This window comes from Carassius auratus, chromosome 5 (genome assembly GCF_003368295.1).
Source record: "Carassius auratus strain Wakin chromosome 5, ASM336829v1, whole genome shotgun sequence".
In the NCBI taxonomy this organism is placed as follows: Eukaryota; Metazoa; Chordata; class Actinopteri; order Cypriniformes; family Cyprinidae; genus Carassius; species Carassius auratus.
Window position 1 is genome coordinate 7,204,853 of NC_039247.1, and position 24,139 is coordinate 7,228,991.

Here is a 24,139-nt window from a genome sequence, read left to right on the forward strand (position 1 = left end):
CACAACATAATTCCACACGTTTCACAATTTAGATGACTTTACTATAGTATCCTAAAATGTTGATAAAAGTTATAATAATGAATAGATGTCCAGATCTAACAGACTTTACATGTGGATGCATATAAGTGGCAGATATCTGGCAGACATTAAACCCAGCGAACAAATCACAGACTCATAAAGAGCTCATATTGATGGCATATATGCCAGACTTCTGACTTGGGATCAGTCATGCTTATTTAATTCACACGGTGTTTCAGCGTGAGCGCTGGTCCAGAAGCAGTGTTTTAATGAGCTGATCTCTCTCCTTCCATTCAGAGTCAATGTACTCAGCTCTTGTTGTGCAGCAGCATGGGGAGGTTATGTTTGAAGTCTGATCCTGGGAACCCTGGTGCACAATGCCGTGGCCGCACAAAGCCGCCCCATAACTCCCTGCGTTCCCACTGTCTCTGTTCTCTGGAGGGGAGAGCGGAGAACAGATCGCATCACCTGCCCCAAATACAGCCCTTCCCCTGGGAACCCCCACCCTGTCTCACCGGTCTGAGATACATGGCCATAATGCAGCAGCGAGGCAGACAGGTTTTAAAGGTCTTCGAGGAAGGGACGGACAGTGAACAAAGTGATGTAATGTTCCCTAGGAGTTGGAGCAAATCTCTAAAGTTTGTGCTTCTGGTGCATAGTTTTGGACTCAGACAGACTCAGAGATTTTTGCATCCGAAATCTTTGTGTAATTATTATTATTTTTTTGGGGTGGTTTCTGAGTGCCAAGCTTTAATTAAGATAATTTAATAATAATGATATGTTCTATATATTTTTCTATATTCTGTTTCAGAATTATTTATTTATTTTTGTTTTAATATTAATTAATCTTTTGTATCTATTTTTACACACACACACACAAACACACACATACACACACACACACACACACAAATACATTTTTTATAAATTTTTCTATTTTGTTATTTTATTGTGGAGAGGAGACTGTAATTTGTCTTAACTGACTCCTGGCTTTTATTACCCATCATGCATCAAAATCAGCTTGTGTCCACAGATAAACACTCACTCTTCAATGATGTCACACGTCCCCATGCGTCCCCTGCCCTAAAGCAGTCAAGCCCACCTCTTACCTTAGTAAAACCTCACTTTATTGATTCATCTACAAGGAAAATATCTATAAAAACAAACATGTAATCTGACATGCTGTTAAAACAAGAAAAATTCGTTTCCATTCGTCTACATTCAATCACAAAAGCTGAACAGAAAGCAGATGTTTCCCAGTCCTGCCTGTCGTGTTTCCATGGAAACTCCAAATCTAAGTTACTCAGCTCCTAATTCAGACGTTCCTCTTTTGTCGTTTCCCAAAATGCCCCAGACCCGCTGTGTGCTTGTATGGGTCCCTCAGACACTTAACAATGGCATCTCTATCAAAATGACTTCCTAACCCTGCATTCACCCCTCCACCTAATAGCTGCCTTTACCTCAGGCTCAGAAATCAGTATTTTTTATGCAGATTTCTTTTCTCTCTCTTTCTTTTTTAAAGTGCTATACAATGTCCATTGTATGTCCGATACTTTATTTAAACAAATTAACTTAACAATCTGAGCAGTTATGGTTATCTGGTTAATTTATTATGGGTAACTGAAATAACATACAAAAGTATCTGTAAATAATGCACATGATATCATAACAGAATAAACATTGTGAGAATACACTGTAAATAACTGTTTGGCTTTTATGATTAGATAATACAGCTTTATAGAATTTCATGTAATCACTCATTTAAGTTTTAAAATCATATATTTCATATTCAATGTTTTTAGAGTATTTTATTTAACGTGTTTAAATAAAACAAAGGTAAATTAACCAACAACCCACTTAAAAGTGTCTCTAATAACAATCTGAGATAGGAGAAAGTATTATAACATGAGAAGATAACACGCTTCAGTTTCTAAAACTTTATTTACAAGCATTGTAGAATCAGCTTACTGAACATTATTGTGAAAAAACTAATAATGGCACTCAGGGTTGCCCAATCTCTTGTAACGAGCCCCTTTAGGGCTTTTAGCAGACCGTGCGGAGGGTTATTCTGCTCACCTGAGCTAGTTTCTCTCCAGGTGAGGCAGAGGCTGCTGAAAAGGTGTTGAAAGTAACATTGAGGATTTGGAGACACACAGGAGAATACACACACTCTTTATTGTGTGCAACTTTCTTAAAGCACCAGTGTTTCCTCACTATTCAGTCTTAAAAGATTCATATCAATTCAAATTTTAACTGTCACCTTAATCTTTTCACTCTGTTCTTATAGCACAGACAGTTCCTCTGTGAGGTTCCCATTTCACCGAGCGTGTGATGAAGCACTGACTTCCTGGAGAAGAGAGCCAGATTTCACTCCAGTCACACTGGGCGCCAAAAACAAAACCACACAATGTGCTATATGATCCCATTTTGCTCGTTTACAAGTTTTAAGTGACAAATGGATGGGCAAAGACAAAGTTTTCAGAAACACAAGAAAACAAGGGCTGGAATTAAAAATTAAATCATATTAGATTAAATTCAGTTAATTTCAAATTGGCTTTATTTGCATGACCGAAATACATAGCACAGTGTTACCAAAGCATTAAAAAAAGTAATATGTATTACACTTTCAAAAAAATATATTTTAAATAAATTTCATGTTTGCCCATACAAGCCACTCATCCACATTTTTTTCATTACAGCAATAAACGTGTTAATTGCATAAATAAAAATATAACGTTTTTTTAAACTTTCAAAATGTAAATTATATTTAATGTTATGGAATACATGTTAATGAACATATCTTAAATAAAAAATTAAATAAATAAAACTTATATATGTTTGCTCATATAAGCTCTTTTACAGCAATAAACACGTATTACATATAACATTTTTAAAATACTTTTTAATGAACAACCTTAATTTAAATAATGTAAAATATAATTAATGTTTGCTCAGTCAGGTCTCTGTTTTTTTTTTATTAAAACAGTTAACAAACAAACAACATTTTAATGTTGTTGACATTTAACTTATATTTAATATATTTAATGTTTGCTCACACAGCACATGGATTTTTTCACTTCTAAACTTCTACAATCATGCATAAACTATACAAACTAAACGTTTTGTATAGCAAAAAAAAAAAAAAATAAGCAAGCCCCACAACTTTGACTTTCAGATGACCTTGTCTCCATTTATTGATGTAATGACCATTTTTCACAATCCAATCAGTTCCTGATAGATAAAATCACGTCACTCCTACATTTGTTTTTCTGTTGGAAACCTCTCTTGCCTCAATATGTCAGACTATGGGTAGTGAAACGGGTTATGATTACTAGTAGTGCCCACAAGTTGGTACAAGACCTGATTATCATGTTCCAGATGACTTTTTAAAACAATTCAAAGAGCACCTCAAAGATGTTCATATTAGGTGATCAAAATAGTTTTTTGTCACACCTTATATTTTTATTAATTTTTCACACAGAGTGGTCTCAGACCATGTGGATGCTACTTGAAAACAAACACATGCTTTTCCCTCCATCTCTTGATCGAAAGTGGGAGGAGCTCTTTCTAAAGCCCCTCCCACATTGACGCTGGCAGCTCCTCCTTCTCTGAAGTGTGTGAAAGAGCTTCTTTCTTTCAGCATGCTCCGCCCCTTCTCATCTTCCCTCCACTCTTATTGGTTCTCCCCTGTCCTTCTCACTCACACCCTTCATGCCTACAGTGTCGGTTCCTTCTAAACTCTTGCAACTTTCTTTCTAAGTACACACTTCTCTCCAGACTCTCAGCATCGTAGAGGATCTTCGGCATAGGAAGGGTTGGACCGAATCCTGTATTTGATGTGAGTAACATGTTTTTGTTCTAAATGTTGGAGTTTTCTCAGACCATGTGGGTCGGAGTGTGTGAGAGTGAGAGCAGCAGTGTTTGGTCTGGCTGTGATCCTAGCACACGTGGAAAGATAGCAGAAGTACTCAGAAGTGTTTGAGCTTCAGAGACCTGTGCTCATGTCACTTGTAACGAAATCAATGTGACATATGTTTGCATTGTGGCTGCATCTTTGCAAACCGTACGAGAAGTCATTACCGAGAGGGACTCTGACTCAAATGAACATGCATTTGGATACACTGGATATGTAACAGTTATCTAAAAAATAGAATCCAAGAATTTAAATCCTACATTCTTCAAAATGAAGGTTTTTTATTAGCGTCACTGGTTCCAGGAGACACCTTAAACATCCATAGAACCTTTCTATTGCACATAGTGGAAAAATGTTCTTTAGATTATCAAACGTTTTTCACACTGAGAAAAAAAATATTCTTTTTAAGAACTATTCACTGAAAGGTTCTTGAATTGAGTTTATAATAATAATAAAAACTGTTTTTACTGGTGTAGAAACAATTTTCAATAAGAAATAGCTTGTAAATATCACAAATAATTCGAGAAAATATTGAGTTTAATTAAATGTACAATTTTAAAATAGAAAAAGTGAAACAATATTTTCTGGTAAAATGCACACTGAATTTATTTTATTTTTTTGACAGTTTAGATTTGTTTTAAGTGTTTTAGTTTTAGGCTAGAATCTTTATTATTGTTGTTCATACTTCAGGTTAGTGGTTTGTTAAAAAAACATTATTACTATTACTATTATATACATGCAGAGTTGATATAAAATCTTGCAATTACATTTCATCAAGATGTGATTCATGATTTTCAATTGATGGATGATAATGCAAGCTAAAATTCGATCGTTTAATCTCATTTGATTTGCAAACACCTACCATAAAAAATAAAATAAATAAATAAATATATATATATATATATATATATATATATATATATATATATATATATGGTGTAGAAACAATTTTCACACAGAAATTGCTTGTAAATTCCACAATCTACTGCAAAGAAAAAGCAAGTAACACCCTAAATAAAAAAATAAATAAAAATAAGTAAAAGAATAATAAAATTTTATTTTCTTGGAAAGCTTACTTCAATGAATAGTAATTTTTTTTAAGTATGAAAAATAATTTGTACAGTATAGTGATCCAAACACAATAGCATCTCCTCACCACATCCTAGAACTGTTGCGGTAACTTTTGTACCATAAACACTATGCTGTAAAAATGATTTTATGTTGTAAATTAGTATTTTTATTACAAGAAAATACTATTTCAGTATATCTACTTTCTAAAATTTAATTCAATGTTACTTGCTCTTTCATTGTAATTCTTTGTAAAATTTACTAGTAAATGTAACAATTGTTGCAATGTAAAACCTACACCAATTTTTTTTTAGTGCACTCATATTTTCTTCAGAAAATGTAAAAATCTAGTTACCACTCGTATTACTTGGCTCTTGTATTAGAGAGGTGACCTGCATGTTGTTCTCTGCAGTTATCACCTGAAGCGGAGTGTTTCCTGTTGATCGTCCAGCGGTGTGTGGTGTGTCCGGTGTGGCGCCTCCTCCAGGCATGACTCAGAGTAACGGCGAGACGCGTCTGCAGCGCAGCCGAGTACAGCAGCTGCGGGACGGCATCACAGAGCGCTCACAGCGGGCGCGCAACACCGTACAGAACATCAGCACTGATGACGTCAAAGGCTGCTTCATGCGCAATGCCTTCGTCATCCTCACAATCCTTGCCGTCATCGTTGGTGAGATGATATGGAGATGATTGTGTGTGTCTACTACTCTGAAAAGGAAAAGCACACACAATTTTAGATTTACAATAGAATATTTAAAATTGAATCAAAATAAATACATTTTAAAAAAATTCAAGTAAATAAGAGAGTAAAAATGGCATACAATTGAACAAAAGTACAAAAATTTAAGAATATGGGTTATCCAAATTGTGATAGAAATTCCATTAGCTTTTCTTTAGGTTGGTTCTGATAAAGACAGTATCATGCTCTGACTTTAGCACTGACAACACACAGAGTACTACACACTTAGAATATTTTACAATCATGACATTCATTTTTTACGTCTCCTGTTTTAGTGCATAACAAACGTTCCATAAACACTCCAGCTAAAAAAAAAAAAGCTAAATGGAAAAAGTATTTTTTACAGACCAATTAAAGTTGCATGTGTGTTTCTCTCGCAGGTATAATTCTGGGATTCGGACTGCGGCCGTATAAGATGTCCTATCGACAGGTGAAGTACTTCTCCTTCCCCGGAGAGCTGCTGATGAGAATGCTGCAGATGCTGGTGCTCCCCCTGCTGGTGTCCAGTTTAATTACAGGTACGGTGCCACCAGGCACTGACCAGACATGGGCAACTCTGCCAGCTAAAGCCAGAACTGCATGAGTCTGAGATAAGCACATGATGCTGTAATGATTTTTCAGCTGTAAATGTATTTGCAAATTGCTTTTAAAGATACCATATACGCCTAAGAATATAATAGTTTTAAAAAGATCTTCAGCATGGCTCTTCCAGCTTCTAGGCTTGTTTTGCTTCAAAATAAATCTTAAGGATGGTTAGCATAGGTTCTCTAAGGGGTACAACCCGTTTAAAGAAACAGAGGCAGGTGAGAGTGTGTGGGGTCAGTGCTTTGATGCTCGCTTTCCAAACAGACAAGAGGTCAGAGGTCAAAGTGACCATACAGAGAAATGAACAACGGCTCCTTTCAGTCAGCTCTCTGTCTCTCACACACACACACACACTTTCTGTATAAATAGCATTTGCTGCTTTCCAAATAAAGCTGCAGATAGTTTCCAGGCAGATTGATGGCAGCTGTACAGATTTATGGATTGCCTATTGAACAAACAGCTTATAAAGAATAAAAAAGACAATGCTTTGATAGTTAAACAGCTGCTTTTATGCTATAAAGTCCACATGAAAAAGCATTCACAAGTTATTTCACCAACACGAGTGAAACATGATATTCAACAAGAAAAACTATGACTTGATTTTATATAGAAAAAATAGAGCGGATTGTGAAAAGTGGTTGTTATATACCAGAATGGAGTCCGATGGCTGGAGCGAAGGGGTTAAAAAGTAAAAGATATTCATGATTCCCTCAGAAAAGGAAAGAGGTGGAGCACATTATTACATTTTGATAAAAGATGATTAAAACAAATAGTTTTTTCTTTGGAATAATGTTGACTTCTTTGGAATGTAATTTACAATAGGACCAGAAATGTGTATTAAGTAAATAGAGTCTGTTTTAGTTTAATATTGACTTATTGCAACATACATAATAGCAGCTGTCTTTAAAGATCTTCTCACATGTACGCTGTTTTCTTGCTCTGTCTTGCACACAGTGACACCGGAGAGGTCCATTCAGATCAAACACTCTAAACATAAACACACACACACACACACACACACGTGGTGTATTAAAGCATGTCATGGGGTCAACCAAATCTGTTAAAGACAAAACAAGGACAAACTTTAGAGACGACCAGTGACACTAATTTGAAGATCTGTCAAATTATTTTATAGTGACTGAATTCAGCTACTTTTATCATTATGCCCACAACCATTATCTTAGTCAGTGAGATTCTAGTTTGCTTAATATAATCCACCTTTAAATCTATGATATGCTGACCTTTAGAGATGGTTTGAATCTGGTTTTGTCCACTATGTAAAAAACATAAGCCAAGTTTCTTAGAAAGTAGTACCAAGCCTTTCCTCAAAATTGTAGAAATTACTCAAATCACCCGCTGCATCTTCATATTTAAGTTCAGAGCTCAAAATGTTTCTTGATGGACCATGATTCATAGTTTATCAGTAAATTCTGGCTGTTCACTGATGGCCACGGAGAGTAAGCTCTCATTAGAAAGTTTCTTTGTGAGAGTCACACACAATTTCTCTTTGAAGACTGTGTGTGTGCGTGTGTGTGTGTATGTGAGGTAATTACTCTGTAGTATAGGAGAATAAGACTTTATAAGACTCATGCAGGGGAAATCATTGTTACCATGGAGAGGAGAACTAATGAGAGCAGCAGGACAAGAACATGACCTGTGCTGAAGGTTCCCAGGCCACTGTGGGGTGTAAACCTGAGGGGGTTTATGGGGTTGGGGGCCGTGAGATCACTACTTAGGATCGCACATGCACACACACATACACCATACACAATAATGGAAGACATACATGGTTCAATACAATGGCTGTTTCAGTCCTATAGAGAGAAATGCTGAATGGCAGTCGTGGTCCGTGACCTTCAGGAAATATACTGTCTGACTGCTATACAAGCTATTGTTGTTGAGCATCAATGTAGAGACTTTCTTTCTTTCTTTGCAGCTCCAATCAAAAGATTAGACACACTAAATTTGACTGATTTTATGCTTGGTCTAAAAGCTCCGACTTAAATTACTTTTGTAGACGATCATAAATTGTACTTCCTTTAAAACTATTGACTGATGTGTGAAGGAAAATCTGCCAAAAAACTCAAATATAAGAGAGGTCACTACATTATTCCAATACTACATACGGTCACACTTTATTTTAGGGTCCAATTCTCACTATTAACTAACCATTAACTATGAATTTTGCCTCAATTAACTCCTTATTTGCTGGTTATTAATAGTTTATAAGGTAGTTGTTAAGTTTAGGGTATTGGGTAGGATTATAGATGTCATGCATTATATGTACTTTATAAGCACTAATAAACAGCCAATATGTTAATAATAGACATGCTAATAAGCAACTACTTATTAGTGTGAATTGGACCCTATACTAAAGTGTTACCCTACATACTATACTATATTTTCCTATAAGATTTTTTTTTTTCAGAAAAATGTTAAGCATCACAGTTTTCAATATTTGTAATAGTAAGAAATGTTTATTGAGTAGCAAGTCAGCAAATTATAATAATTTCTGAAGGATCATGTGACACTGAAGACTGGAGTAATGATGCTAAAAATTTAGCTTTGAATCACAGAAATAAATTACATTTTAAAATAGATTACAATAGAAAACAATTATTTTAAATTGTAAAAATGTTATCAAAATTTACAGTTTTATTTCTGATCAGATAAATGCAGCCTTCATCAGCATTAAACATTAAAAAAATAGCTAACACATTATTTTGAGGATCAATTCTCACTATTAACTAGTCGTTTATTACCATGGATATCACTGGCATATTGGCTGTTTATTATTACTTATAAAGCACATATTAATACTGAAAAACTACAGACTACTCTTATCTAACTCTGATTACGATTCATTGAACGGCTACAGGATGTCCGGTCAGAACATTAGGTCTCACACCAGGGATGTACTTCAGTATGATTTATTGTGTAAAAATGTGTGTGGTTTTGTAAATATAAAAAAAGTATGCAAATATTTATAAATGAATGAATACACATTAACAGATATTTAAAGCACTACTTGACTAATCTTAAGTAACAGCCTTGTAAATTATATATTAGAGAACTTAACATGTAGTAAGCAATATAATATAGATACAAATAAGAATCTTAGTTCTATGCAATGATCATACTACTGCACTTTGTGTCTAGGTCACACGCCTAAATCATCAGGTGAACAAGCCCAAATATGTTCCCTGAGATGTGTTACAAGTCTACGCATTATAGCTTAATATACAATATAACATTAAATACTCTTATCAAACAAATAACACAGGAAGATTTCACTTTCGAGGGGTGGTCTTTATGACAGCTGCCCCCAAATTCACAAGGTGAATTTGAACAACAGGAAAGGCCATACTAAGTATTGTAATATCATTCGGTCAAAGGAGGTAAGCAGATGATCTTGGTCCCTGGCCTTAGGTAAGTTCTGTCCTTCACTTAGATCTCAGCTGATCTGACTCTGTTATACTTCCCAGGGAAAACCTGTTCCCAGCATCCACCGAAACGTGGGGCATTGGGTGGATTGAACATAAACCTGATTTGCTGGCTTGTAAGTTGAGCTTGGAGCTCAGGTTGAAGAGCAGCATAGGCATCCTGAAGCTCCCTTTCCCCACCTTTGAAATTAATTCCCTGGTCTGACAGGATTTCATGGGGTTTCCCTCATCGAGCAATAAACCAACGAAGGGCCATCAGGAATGAATCACTTTCCATACTTGAAGATGATCCCCCAACACTTCTCATTTCTCCGTCCTACCTTTAGAGATGGGGACCAAAGCAGTCTATCTCTGTTGAAAAGAGAACTGGCTGGTGAATTCTCAACCTGACAGGTTGAGGATGCGGTTTAGCCACCCATTTTTGGCATTCAGCACATTGGCGTTGGTGATGTTTGAAGTGCTGCTCATCCTCTTCATACCCAGTATTTCCTTCTGAGATCCTCAAACACCCTCTCTGTTCCAGAGTGATGCAAATGGTCATCGTAGTCTTTAATAATTAGTTTGGTGAGCGGGTGATGTGGGTTAAGGACAATGGGACAAATGGTATCCTCGTTTAGTTGACTGATATGTAGGAGGCGACCACCAACCCAAATGAGATTTGTGCTGATATCTAGTTCGGGGTCTAGGCAAAGCAGTCGACTATTTCTTGGTTGAGATTTACCCAATTTCAAGTACAATATCTCATCTGGGAATGATTCTGCCTGGGTCTGTCGGAGGGCTGTGAGCTCAGCTTCTATACAGTATTCTGCAGTTGCAATGGAGGGAGAGATTTTAGCTGATGGTTGTATAGGAGCATTTAAGTAGTCACTGTAGGTGCAAAATTGATGAGGATCTGACAGTGACAGAGCAGAGGTTAACAGTCCACAAAATGTTGACCCTTTTAGCTCACCGTCTTGACATACGTGGGCTAATGGTGGCATCTCTGGCCAGCTGTCTGGTCTTTTTTTGTCTGAGGAATGCTAAGCCTTGGTTCCATCTGCTGTCTTTGTTGAAATCAGAGAAAGACTTTCCTCTTTTCCTCTAGGCATCTTCTGGGTTGATGGATGACCGTACATAACGCCAGGTGTCAGATATAGTCAAGTCCTGTACTTTTGCCACTCTTTTCCCCACAAACACCTTTAAGCGACAGGAATCTGACTGTGATCTAGAACATGCTTCTGTAAAGAAAACAAGGTGCAACATGGACTGCAAATGGTCCCAAAAGGCAGTACCTGCCATTCGTAGATATCTGGGATTCTGTCTCTCTGCATGTCTCTCCAGATGTATCTCAGCAGTGGTTTATCTTGCGGCAAGAGGTGCACTTGATGGAACATGCTACGTAAGTCACTACTGATGTCAACAGAGTGCTCCCGGAAACGCAGAAGGCCTGCCAGGAGAGATGGACTGAGTGTTGGACCAGGTAACAGGAGCTTGTTCAGATTATGCCCTTGAAATGAGAATGAACAGTTAAAGACCACTCTGTTATTCCCATTATGCTGCACAATGTGGCGTGGGGTGTACCAGGCTTCCTTTGACTTGGCTCCTGACTAAGTTTGACAACATACCCAGCTTGTACTAGTCTGGTCAGCTCCTCTTGGTATGCTGCAGCTAGAACAGGGTCTCTTTCCAGCGGTTTCTCGATTCCCCTTAACTGAGGCAAGACAGCTTCCTTAGGTGTGTAGAGACGAGGCATGTCTTGAAACGTAGAAGAGGAGTGGCATATCAATAGACACCATTAATCTCCACTCCCACTGTGTTTTCTTGCAGAAGCTGAATGAAATCTTTGTCTTGGCGTGACCTGATGATCACCTTTTCACTCTGGTAGGGTAGAAAATCCATTTGTCACAGTCTCTTCACATTTGCATAAAGGTCATTGACAGGCCGCAGCAAGATGAAGAAGCATTGATCAGGGGAAAGATGACTGCTCAATTTTTCAATTGGACCCTGCAGTGTCCATTTTTAGATGTGCTCTTACTGTTGCTGGCCCGCTAGGGGGCCCCAGTTGGACTGGTTCTATTGGTGTAAGGAGGTGGGGGCAGTCAGAGCCAGTCAGAAGAACAGGATGTACCTTGTCCAGCTGTTGTAGAGGTAACCCTGAAAGATGCTTACATTTCCATTGCAGGACACTGACTGGGTGTGTATGTTCTGCCAGACCGAGTGTTTGGCTGTGAAGGCATTACAGATTTTGTAAGCTTTGCTGGGGTGAACAGTTTGGGACAGAGTAAAAGTCACTGCCGCCCTGTGAATGACCTGGGTATCCTTACTCACTGTACGGAGTACAAGGTCTTCTTGCTCCACCACAAGTCTTAATTTCTGCACTTCAGCATGCAGAATTATGGTCCGCTTGTAGAGAGGGTGGTGATGGCATTGGTGTAGTGACTGACTCAGGTGGAGATCTCCGCTTTGATTTCAAGTTTTGAAGCTCATGCCAAAGTGCAGCATTCAGTTGATGCATCTCTTGGAATGCTGAAATGATTTCAGGTAACTGGCTGGATTGTTGATGCAAGGCTGGGTTCTCCCTCTACATCTCCTTTAACATGTCTGTAAGCTCTTGCAGCTGTTTCACTTGCCTTTGCAATACTGCATTCTCCTCTCTCAGCTTCTCAGAAGTACTGTCCCATTAAGGTGCAGCTGTGGCCTTATGGTCAGAGAGCTGGACTAGTTAGCAGAAGGTCGCCGGTTCGAGTCAGGTGGAGATCAGGAGTTGTAGGTGGGATGGAGTGAGTGAATGAACAGAGCTCTCTTCCACCCTCAATACCCATGGCTGAAGTGCCCTTGAGCAAGGCACTGAACCCCCAGTTCAGCGCTGGATCTATAGCCGCCCACTGCTCCGGGTGTGTGTTCACACTTCTGTGTGTGTGTGCACTGGGATGGGTTAAATGCAGAGCACCAATTCAGAGTATGGGTAAACATACTTGGCAAATGTCACGACTTTCACTATTTCACTTTCATTGGTCATTCAGTATCCATTCGGAATGTTCTGATGCTTGTCAGTACTCCTTGTCAGACCTTGATTGTTGTCGATCAGACCCTGTTCCACTGGGCTCAAAGTCTTCTGCGCAGGATGGAGGGTTAACTCGTCTCCTTGCTCACACAGCATGGGTTTCTCTTTCTGGGTGAGACATGTCTGTAGTAATCTACACATCCTGTTTGAAAGACTATGAAAACTGCTGACTACTTTTGTCTAAGTCTGATTCTGATTTATTGAACGGCTACAGGATGTCCGGTCAGAATATTAGGTCTCACACCAGGGATGTACATCAGGGTGAGTTATTGTGGAAAGATGTGTGTGGTTCTGTAAATATAAAACATTATACAAATATAAATAAATGAATGAATAGACATTAACAGATCTTTAAAGCACCACTTCGATACTCTTAAGTAACAGCCTTGTAAATTATATATTAGAGAACTTAGCATGAATTAAACAATATAAATATAATATAGATACAAATATGAATCTTAGTTCTATAAAATGATCGCAGTACTGCATTTTGTGTCTAGCTCACACGCCTAAATCATCAGGTGAACAAGCACAAACATGTTCCCTGAGATGCGTTTCAAGTCTATATTAACACATATACACATCCAGCCTAAATACTGTGTTGTTTTCTGCACTGCAGAACGTTTTGGAACATTCCAAATCATGAACACAGGCGGGAGGGTTCCGAAGAGTTCATTTTCAAGGGGTAGCCCTTTATTACAAATACCTTATTCTGCATGACCACATTTTAGATCCCGTAGGGCTGGGCGGTATATCGAGTTTGTATGATATATTGATATTTTCTTTATAAGCGATTCAATATGAGGCAATACTGTTTATATCGATATACAGTAGTTTAATACGACAGCATCTGAAAAATATAGCTGAGGACACAGACTGAGCTGCTGCGGAGAAAGTGCTTAATCCAATTTGTTCTTAACATGCGGCAAGCTTCACATTAAGGCCTTTAAAAACTGGTAAGACATAATTTAGTTTCGCAGTAGTTTAAATGACCCGTCATACGTTTAAAAGAAAGGAAAATAAGAAAATATTTAAAATGTTTCCGTCAGAAGTGCATGAGCCTTCTGATCTGGGATTCTCCACTAAACTTCAGTGAACGAGCACTACCTCGCACATGTGTGCCAAACAGACAAAGCTCAATTAAACAGGAACGCTATAATTATAATCACACAAGTAAGTCTATTTTTATGATAGCACTGACTGTAAAGAGACTGCAATGGAATAATCCAAATAGCCTAACACAACTCTGTGCTTTTGTTCTCATTTATTTTCATTTTTAGTTTAGTGAATTTAACTTCTGCTTTAAAAGCCTTATTTTTGTTTTTAGATTGTAATGTAATGTGATTTTAACCCTTTTTTTTCACGATATAAAGGCTTACATGGTTACATTAACTTTATTTGTTTTCATAGCCTTTAATATGTGTTCTTTTATTGGACAACATTGGGTAAGTGAAAAAGATAGATATTAAATTACAGATTTCTTTTTTTTTTTTTTTACTACAAAAATGAAAATACCAAGATATATATAAGATATCGCAAATCGTCCCAAAAATACAGAGAAAATGATTTTTTGTGTCCATCTCGCCCAGCCCTACTTAAAGCTGCAGTAGGTAGCTTTTGTAAAAATATATTTTTTACATATTTGTTAAACCTGACATTATGTCCTGACAGTAGAATATGAGACCGATAATCGGTGAAAAAATCAAGCTCCTCTGGCTCCTCCCAGTGTCCTATTGCCATTTGCAGAAAGCCATCCGCTCCCGGTAAAAAACAACCAATCAGAGCCGCGTTCCATAATTTTGTTTGTGTTCAAAATGTAGAAAAATGTATATAATAAGCGAGTACACCATGAATCCATTTTCCAAACCGTGTTTTTAGCTTGTCCTGAATCACTAGGGTGCACCTATAATAAGTGTTTATATTCAGACTATTTTAGATTGCTTCGGGGGTACTGCGGCGGAGTAACCCAGTACCTTTGTGATTCTTCATAGACATAAACAGAGAGAAGTAGCTCCGGCTACAATGTTCTTCCGCAAGATGCAAGCAGTTCTGTTTATTAATCGCTAGAGCGTCAAAAGTTACCTACTGCAGCTTTAATCGTAGCCCATACCTAAACTTAACAACTACCATGCAAACTATTAATAAGCAGCAAATGAGGAGTTTGTTGAGGCAAAAGTCATAGTCAATAGTTAGTTAATCTTACGAATCCTAAACTTTTGAACTCTAGTGTAGAATGAGCATGTGTCTGTCACTGTATTTCAAATATATGCTGTTGCTATCAGGGGATTTCTTCATTACTATAGACACTATATGCATTATAATAGGCATTACTATAATATTGGAGTCTGACGTCACCTGTGTGCAGGTATGGCTGCTCTGGACAGTCGAGCTTCAGGGAAGATGGGTATGAGAGCTGTAGTTTACTACACCACCACCACTATCATCGCTGTATTCATCGGGATTGTCATGGTGCTCATCATCCACCCGGGAAGAGGCTCTAAAGACGAATTCACCAAACAGGAGAAGATAGAACAAGTCAGTCCAGCAGATGCCTTCCTTGATCTCATCAGGTATGAAGTTCATATTTAATTAAAATTTGTATTACCTTTGTTTTTGTTTTTTTTATAACTTTATATTCATATTTTTTTAACAGAAACATGTTTCCTCCTAATTTAGTGCAAGCATGTACGCAACAGGTAATGTTTTAAAACGAGTTTTTAATGCACAAGTACTACAAAAAATCTAGCTGATAAACACAACCAAGTTACTGTTTCTATTCTCTATACCCTCCTCAGTTTAAAACTCAATATGCCAAGCGAGTGGTCACAGTTAAAGTTCTGGTAAACGAGACATTGTTCAGTTTGAATAACGGGTCGCAGGAACTCAAACGTGAGGAGGTGATACCAGTGCTGGGAACGGTTAATGGCATCAACGCGCTTGGACTCGTGGTCTTCTCCATGTGCTTTGGCTTCATCATTGGGAACATGAAGGAACAGGGTCAACCACTACGGGATTTCTTTGACTGTCTTAATGAAGCCATCATGAGGCTTGTTGCCATTATCATGTGGTGAGTGATTTAGAGTGGAAAAGTTTTCAGCTTTGAGCACATTACCAACTTGGTGTTCATAAACAGAGTTTTTTTTTTTTTTTAAGTTCATGAAAACCATATGATAAACAAGGTCATGGCCCGCCAGATTGTTTTTGTGGTTATAATTTCAGACTAACTGAAACAATAGCAATTGAAACATTATGAAATTGGAGGAAAGAGTAAAAAAAATTGGCACTTATATAATAAATAATGGAATAATGAATTACTCTGCTAAGAAACCAACAGAGAAATCAATCTTTTCATTAATTTTGCAGTTAGAAATGGTCTAAAATCTTAATGAATTGTTAGCATTGACTGACAGTTTAAATGGCAACCTAATATAGGTTCAGTATATTTAATATACTGTATATGGCAATTTATCAGTCAGAATTTCAATTTGTGTCTCTACATGAACAAAAAATGCTTAATAACTCAATAATTTAGTAAAGACCACAACAACTTAAGTTGTAACTTTAAACCTGGTTGCTTTTGTAGTTCATTTTATTATACATTTGTTCCTAATTTCATGCTTTCACTCTCTGCTAATCATGACTGTATTTGTGTCATAAATATCACAAGAATATTTATGCTAGTTCTTGCCAGTTAAAGTACACACAAAGAAGATTTAATAGCATAAAAACATCAAAGCATGGTTCCCGGTTCATCTAGAATCTGACGGGGCCGAAAAAACGACATGTCATGCAGTAAGGAAGTCAGTTGTGATCACAATAAACGGTTCTGAACGATTCACTGATTGAATGAATCTGATTCAAAACCTGCTAACTCACGGTTGAGTTTGAATCTGTTGTGTGAATCTTTTTTTACTGACTCGATTAAAAAGAATTGATGAAACTGAATCATAAAAATGCCTTAACAACTGTCAGATATTGTGCTGTTATATTATAAATTATTACACATAGACACGAGACAAAACATGACCATAGAAAAACACTTTATAATCCTAGGTTTTTTCTGTAACGGTAATAAATACCTAATGTGTTTTCCCACCTCAGGTACGCTCCTCTCGGCATACTGTTCCTGATTGCTGGAAAAATTGTTGAGATGGATGATATATCAGAAATGGGAGGCCAGTTGGGCATGTACACCATCACAGTCATCATTGGCCTAATGATACATGCAATCATCGTACTGCCTTCGCTTTACTTCCTTGTGACACGTAAAAATCCATTCGTGTTCATCGCTGGACTTCTGCAAGCCCTGGTCACTGCACTAGGTACCTCATCCAGGTGAGCTTTTAAATTGAAATACATTTAAAATGTATATATTTCATTTAACACAGAGCTTGCTTCATCTCAATATGGATATCACTGAAAATAATGAGAAGATGTAGATTCAGTAGCCGCTCTGAACAATTATATTCAGTAAATGAATCATCAAACGGATTCAAACCAGAAACTTATTGAGCTATGTATTATGGTGATAGTTTTGGTTTTTGTTTCATCACATTAAGCACTAACTGTGAACTCACATTAATAACACAAGTAAATGTAATTTATTTTGCAGTAGCAGAGCATGTGAGTTTTACAACATGCTTAAAAGGGTTAGTTCACTCAAAAAAATGAAATGCATTAATGACTCACCCATGAATTACTCACCCTCAAGTCATTCTAGGTGTATATGACTTTCAGATGAATCCAGTTATATTAAAAATTGTCTTTCAAGCTGTTTCACGGAACTCAGTAGGTGTTGCGTGCATCAGTCCAAAAGAAGTTAAATAAAAAGTGCCCATCCATAAAAAAAAAGTGTCTCATGGAGCTCCGAGGGGTGAACAAAGGCTTTCTGTAGTGAATAAATGCATTTTTGTAAGAAAAATATCCATATTTAAAACGTTATAATCACTTTAATGTAGTTTGAGCTCACTGTTGTACACGGAAGCAGCTCTGGGCGGATGATGTATGAGGTTGGGATTGCGCATGCTTTGTTCAAAAGTCACGAGTGCAGAAATGCAGTGGAGAGATCAAAACAATGGTCACTAATTAGAAGTTTCAAACAAGGATTTGTATAGAAGAATGTCGAAGGATTTTGATATAAGTCAAGAGGAGACTTATATCGAAATAAGTAGCCATGTGAGACTCTTTTTATGGAGGGGCACTTTTTATTTACCGTATTTTTCGGACTATAAGTTGCACCTAAGTATAAGTCGCATCAGTCCAAAAATACGTCATGATGAGGAAAAAAAACATATAAGTCGCACTGGACTATAAGTTGCAAGACCGCCCTCTCGCGGCTGTAGACGATAATGTTTTCTCTTGGTTCTTGTCAAATTAATTTTGATAAATAAGTTGCACCTGACTATAAGTCGCAGAATCTGCCAGACTATGAAAAAAAAGTGCGACTTATAGTCCGGAAAGTATGGTAACTTTTTTTTGGACTGATGCATGAAACACCTGCTCAGTGACATTAAACAGCTTGAAAGATCAAAGACAATTTTTTTTATATAACTCTGACTGGATTCATCTGAAAGAAGAATGTCATATACACCTAAGATGACTTGAGGGTGAGTAATTTATGGGCTAATTGTCATTTTTGGGTGAACTAACCCTTTAATATTTACACATGCTGTTCATTACATGCTGTTCGTTTATTTTCTCATTTGGAACATTTATTTATTTTTGGTGCCTTTTGGACCCTGACAGGCCGTTGTGACTCACCACTAAAAAAGATTGTCAACATTTTGCAACATTTTCCTCTCATGTACATTTTCAAGTTTTAAATACAATGACAATTTATCTCTCCCTAGCTCTGCCACCCTGCCCATCACCTTCAGGTGTCTAGAGGAAAATAACCATGTGGATAAACGTGTAACCCGTTTTGTGCTGCCTGTTGGAGCGACAATAAACATGGATGGCACTGCTCTGTACGAGGCTCTGGCTGCCATCTTCATTGCACAAGTCAATGACATGGATTTGAACTTTGGAGAGATCCTGACCATCAGGTACAGTTAGGACAAAAAAGCACATTTATTGAGTTAAGTCAAGACACCAAAAAACATTTGAACTAATATCATCACAGTACATTAAGACTATACATTTTGTATTACAAGTGTTCTGAAATGTTATGTTTAAATATGCAAATTAGGTGTTGTCTTATTTAAAATGCACTATTTTGCATACATTTGCAGAACAAAAATATGAAAGGTGAATAAAGCCAGGCTCAATGTTTTTGCTTTTCAAACAGTGACTTTGTCTGTAGTGTTTTGCCTTAAATTTAATTGATTTCTCACACTATTAAATTATCTATCTTACTGAAACCAAAAATGATTATTGAACGCATGCTTTGTATAATTTGAAAGCATCACAGCAACAGCAGCCAGCATTGGTGCAGCTGGGATCCCTCAGGCTGGCCTGGTTACAATGGTGATAGTGCTGACCTCTGTAGGACTGCCCACTGATGACATCACTCTAATCATCGCTGTTGATTGGTTCCTGTGAGTATTTTTAGTATTATTATTATTTTATTTTTTTAAGTATTATGACAAATGTTGATTATTCCCCATACTTAAATTTTGCACATTAATCTGGTAGAGGAGAAGGTATTTGGAGAACTACAGTCATCAGTTTTAACAAACAGACAAGATTTCCCACTGTTACACTGTTCAAGTAATCGTGTACTCGTTCTGTGCGATTGTACTGTATGCGGATGAAGTTGAACAAATTAATATCTAACTTTATATAAAGCGCTGGGTGATATATTTACATATTTTACTAAAAATTTAAAACTAAATGGGCAGTAAAGATTGGCTATAAAGTTTATATTTATTTACCTGAGTGTACTGTTTATATGTGAATAAAGTTTGATATAATTACTGTATATCCAACTTTGTGTCTTACTGTAAAGAGCTACAGATGTGATAAGGTTGGATATTCTTATTGAAGTTGTATAATTTGGAGTTTTGGAATTTGAATTTAATACTTGAGTAATGTGTTCAGTTATAGGAGTTCTGCAAATAATTATTAAAGATGAATTCTGTACTAAGCTGAAGACCATAAAAGAAAAGTGTTACAATAATCAATACGTGAAGTGACTAAAGAGGGCATTGCCTACGATTTCAGTAGACTCCAATCTGTTCAACAAAATACTCAACCAGAGGTGTAAAAAGTACTAAAAAATTTGAGTGAAAGTACAAGTACTCAGTGAAATTTTTACTCAATTAAAAGTACAAGTATCTGGTCAAAATAATACTTGAGTAAAAGTAAAAAAATACAACTTTAAATTGTACTCAAGTACTAAAAAAGTAGAAGTACTTTTTTTCTGACAGACAATAAAAAAATGAAGGGAGAGAAAGAAAAAAATGCAATGGCACAGGTCAAACATGTATACAGCAACAATTAAAATGAAACCCATCGGAACACCAAAAATAAATAAATAAATAAATAAAAATACAGGGAAATGGATTAAAAGAAAACTCCATTTCCAACCTCATCCTATATGACTTTCATTTATCAGATGAACGCAAACTAAGAGTTTTAGAAAAAAAAAAGTCTCTTTATATAATGCAAGTGTATGGGACATACAAAAATGACACTTCAAAAACTATACACAAAGAGAATATGACAGTTACTCATTCAACCACTGTTAATGAATCACTGTCTTGTGTGAAACGAAGAAAAATTCAGATACCAATATTTTAATCTTGACCGTCAAGTTCACTTTGTGTGGTTTCTGAAGTGGTCCTGTCCCCTTGCATTATATGGACTAAAAATCTATGCTTGTGTTCATGTGAAGAAAGAAAGTCATGAACATCTGGGATGACAGAGGGTCGGTTAATGGTGAGAGAATTTTCATTTTTGGGTGAACTATCCCTCTGAAGAGCAAGATGTGATGGAGAGGCTAGAAATATATTCCAGACAGAATACAAGAATGTGCTAAATTAATGAGGAGAGGCGTAGAATTAAAACATACAACGTTCACGTTTTTAAAGGCCACTTTATTTGTGTTGTCTATTAACGTCACTGTCTAAAAGGACAATTAATCTTTTAAATGTTTATTTGGGGCATTTTTTGAGTTTTTTTCTTTCTTAGCAAATATTGATAAATAATTATTTGTGACTAATTACAATACAACTGAGCTTTAAAGGACACCAACATACGATCTGATAAAGACACAGTGGAAGAATTACACGTAAACAACGCACAAGAACCAGTGTATGACCTTTTAAATGGGTAGGAGAATTTATAAATTGTTTTAAACCAAAGCTGTCTAGGCAAAAATCCCTTGTAGATATGATACCTGCATATCAATAAGAATATTAAAATCCCCAAGCAAAATCATACTAGGAGACAATGAACAAAGATAAGTTAAAAAGGCAAAAAGTTCATGAAGAAAAACAGAAATGACTTTAGGAGGACAGTATACAGTAGCAAGAATTGTAGGAATTGACCCATTAATTTGCAGAGCTACTGACTTAAATTAAGAAAAATTTCCAGGTATAAGCATAACATATACTATCTTTCCTATTCCATTATACATAATCTAACTGTACATGGCCATGCAATGTCTGCTTCCAATGAGTTAAGGATGCATTGAGCAATACACCCATATTCGATAACATGTCCTTGCAACCTTTAGTCTCACCGCATTCAGAGCAAAACAGCAGTTGTTAAATTCAAGTTGGGATTATGTGCTGGTTAAAGGAGCATACAGAACAGAAGAGGCATTGTGAGGCTTAGAGGAGGCCTCAGACTCTGAGGAACCTTTATACTAGGAAAGATGGGTCAGCAAAAACACACAAGATGGAGGAACTGTTTTTCTTAAGCGGAAACTACATGAGGCCCTCCGAACACAACAAAAGGCTCATGTGACATCCAGATGTGTAACCCAGAGATTGAATCCCCATGATGAGGAGATGACTTTGATAAGAAGTTGTGGTATACTTGGACCAAGCACAGCATACTTCCACCATGAAAATGAATCTGTTTGTTTTCATCTGCTATTTCAGAGATCGGCTGCGCACCACCACTAATGTTTTGGGCGACTCCATTGGGGCTGGCATCGTGGAGCACCTGTCACGTCACGAGCTGCATGCTACTGACCCCGAGATCGGAAACTCCGTAGTGGAGGAGATCGAAACTAAGAAATCATATCAGCTCATTTCTCAGGAGAGCGATTGTGATAATGCCAAGATCCGTGACAGTGAGACCAAAATGTAACCGCCTGTTTCCTGGTGAAAAACTGGAGTTTTGGTACCAATACTAGTGACTTAGTCAGACACTAGTCTGATATTCATCTCAAATCTTTTTATATGCCTGTGAAAGACATCCAAATGTGTTGATGTTCAAGCAGAGATGGACATGTGTGGTCCACTGTTGTCATCTTTGAATTGTTTTATTGTAATGGAATAGATTTGATTTCATTAGACAAAATGTGATTAATTTTCTAGATGCAGGTTTGTTTTTATTAATTCAAGAGAAACTGAAAGTCATTATGGAAATCATTTGTTCACAATGCTTCTAATTGTGCTGGGACAATAAACTGATTTTGAATAAACAAAATGATTCCAAAGGATTTAAAAAAAGAAGTAAAAGGTAAAAATAAGCTTTTTTCAACTGGTTATAAACCACATGGGATGTCTTGGCAGCCTATGTTGGAAATTGAGGCTGTGAGTCCAGAAACATCAGTATAGTGCAGTAAATGTTTCCATTTTACACAGTTACAGCAGCCTTTATCTGTAAAATAAGCTGGAATCTGTGAAGTCACTCAGACCATGCATGATTTGTTTTTGAAAACAAGTCATTAAACTGATGTAATCATCTTATTTCAAGACTTTTATAGATGACTGTCAGTTTGAACAAAATAAAGAAATATAGAAATACCTTTTTTTTGGTCTGGCCTGCTCACATTACAGTTTTGTTCTTAGGATGCACACTTAACAGGTTAGTGATTCTTATCATACATATTTTTTTACCCTCTGCAGTGAATGGGTAGTTGAAACAGCTGATAAAAACATCAAAATAATCCACATGACTCCAGTCTATCAGTTAATGTCTGTACATATTTCTTTCCTTATTGATACAAGATATTTTTTTCACTGGAGAAAGCAATAATATAAATAGAGAATTCATATTTTTCCTAAAGCAACAGTTTGAAGTTACAAAAACACAGCTTTTCACTTCACAAGAGATGTTAATTGATGGACTAGACATGGATTATTTGTGGATTATTGTGATGTTTTTATCAGCTGTTTGGAGTCTCATTCTGATGGCACCCATTCACTGCAGATGATTCACTGGTGAGCAAGTGATGAAATACAACATTTCTCCAAATCTGCTCCCATGAAGGAAGAAATAGGAAGAATACATTATCAGAAAATTTTAAACAGTTCCTTCAAATCGAAGGATTCAATCTTTCTTCATTTTTTTTTAACACATAATCAATTTGAAATGGCATTATAGGAGTTAAATGGTATATTCTTAATGTAGCACAACCTAGTTCTGCAGAATTAGTCATTATCTGATCCTTGAAATTTCTCAATCCCTCACTACTCTACTAAACTTATAAAGTACATGGTGTTACCGTCTTGAATAGAATGCGTGTCTAATCTAATCTCTGTTCATGTCAAGACCTCATTGACACAATTCTATCATGTCCTTCTGTTCCAGTCTTGAGGCGAATATGAGCATAATTTGACATTTTTCAGAACATAATAAAATCTCTTATCATTTTTATACATAGATATGCTCTGAACAGTTAATGAGAAAACAGTAGCCTCAAAATTTTTGACATGTATTCCAAACTAAAAACAATCGATGAATGTCAGTGCATACTGTACTGTATATAACAAGATTATTTACATAGGCATGGAAAATAAAAAGATTTTAAAATATAGTCTAACATTTACTTGATTTTACATGATTTTATGCAGTTACTTAGACAAAAACTAATGGTTTTTAGTTTGGACTTGAATACCACTAGGATATATATGACATTTAATTAGTTATTGGAAGTCACAGTATTAAAGCTCTTTTATTAAATATAGCCACACAGAAATACTTCTCTTTTGAAGACAAAGAAATCCAAAGAAAGTCGTTAATAAACTACAGGTGTGCCCGCTGCTGGCCTTAATCGTTATACTAAGTCGCCATCCAGTGGTGAGAAGTGAAACTACAGAAAGGCTCAAAGGACAGGGCTCTAGGTTAAGATATTATCCAGAAGTACCTACAAGCAGTGTTGGGGCTAGTTACTCAAAAAAGTAATATATTACATATTACATATTACTCTCAAA

At 36.6% G+C, this 24,139-nt stretch overlaps 1 protein-coding gene across 1 annotated transcript; it reads left to right on the plus strand.

Moving 5' to 3' along the window:
- The first annotated feature begins 3,697 nt into the window (after positions 1-3,697).
- LOC113073039 (excitatory amino acid transporter 1-like) lies at positions 3,698-22,731 on the plus strand. Its single transcript, XM_026245914.1, has 10 exons — positions 3,698-3,856; positions 5,412-5,669; positions 6,119-6,256; positions 15,175-15,379; positions 15,463-15,505; positions 15,605-15,876; positions 16,911-17,144; positions 18,659-18,853; positions 19,211-19,345; positions 21,857-22,731. Exons 2-10 carry the CDS (start codon positions 5,489-5,491, stop codon positions 22,065-22,067), a joined length of 1,614 nt encoding a protein of 537 aa, XP_026101699.1. The 5' UTR covers positions 3,698-3,856; positions 5,412-5,488; the 3' UTR covers positions 22,068-22,731.
- Positions 22,732-24,139: the final 1,408 nt, after the last annotated feature.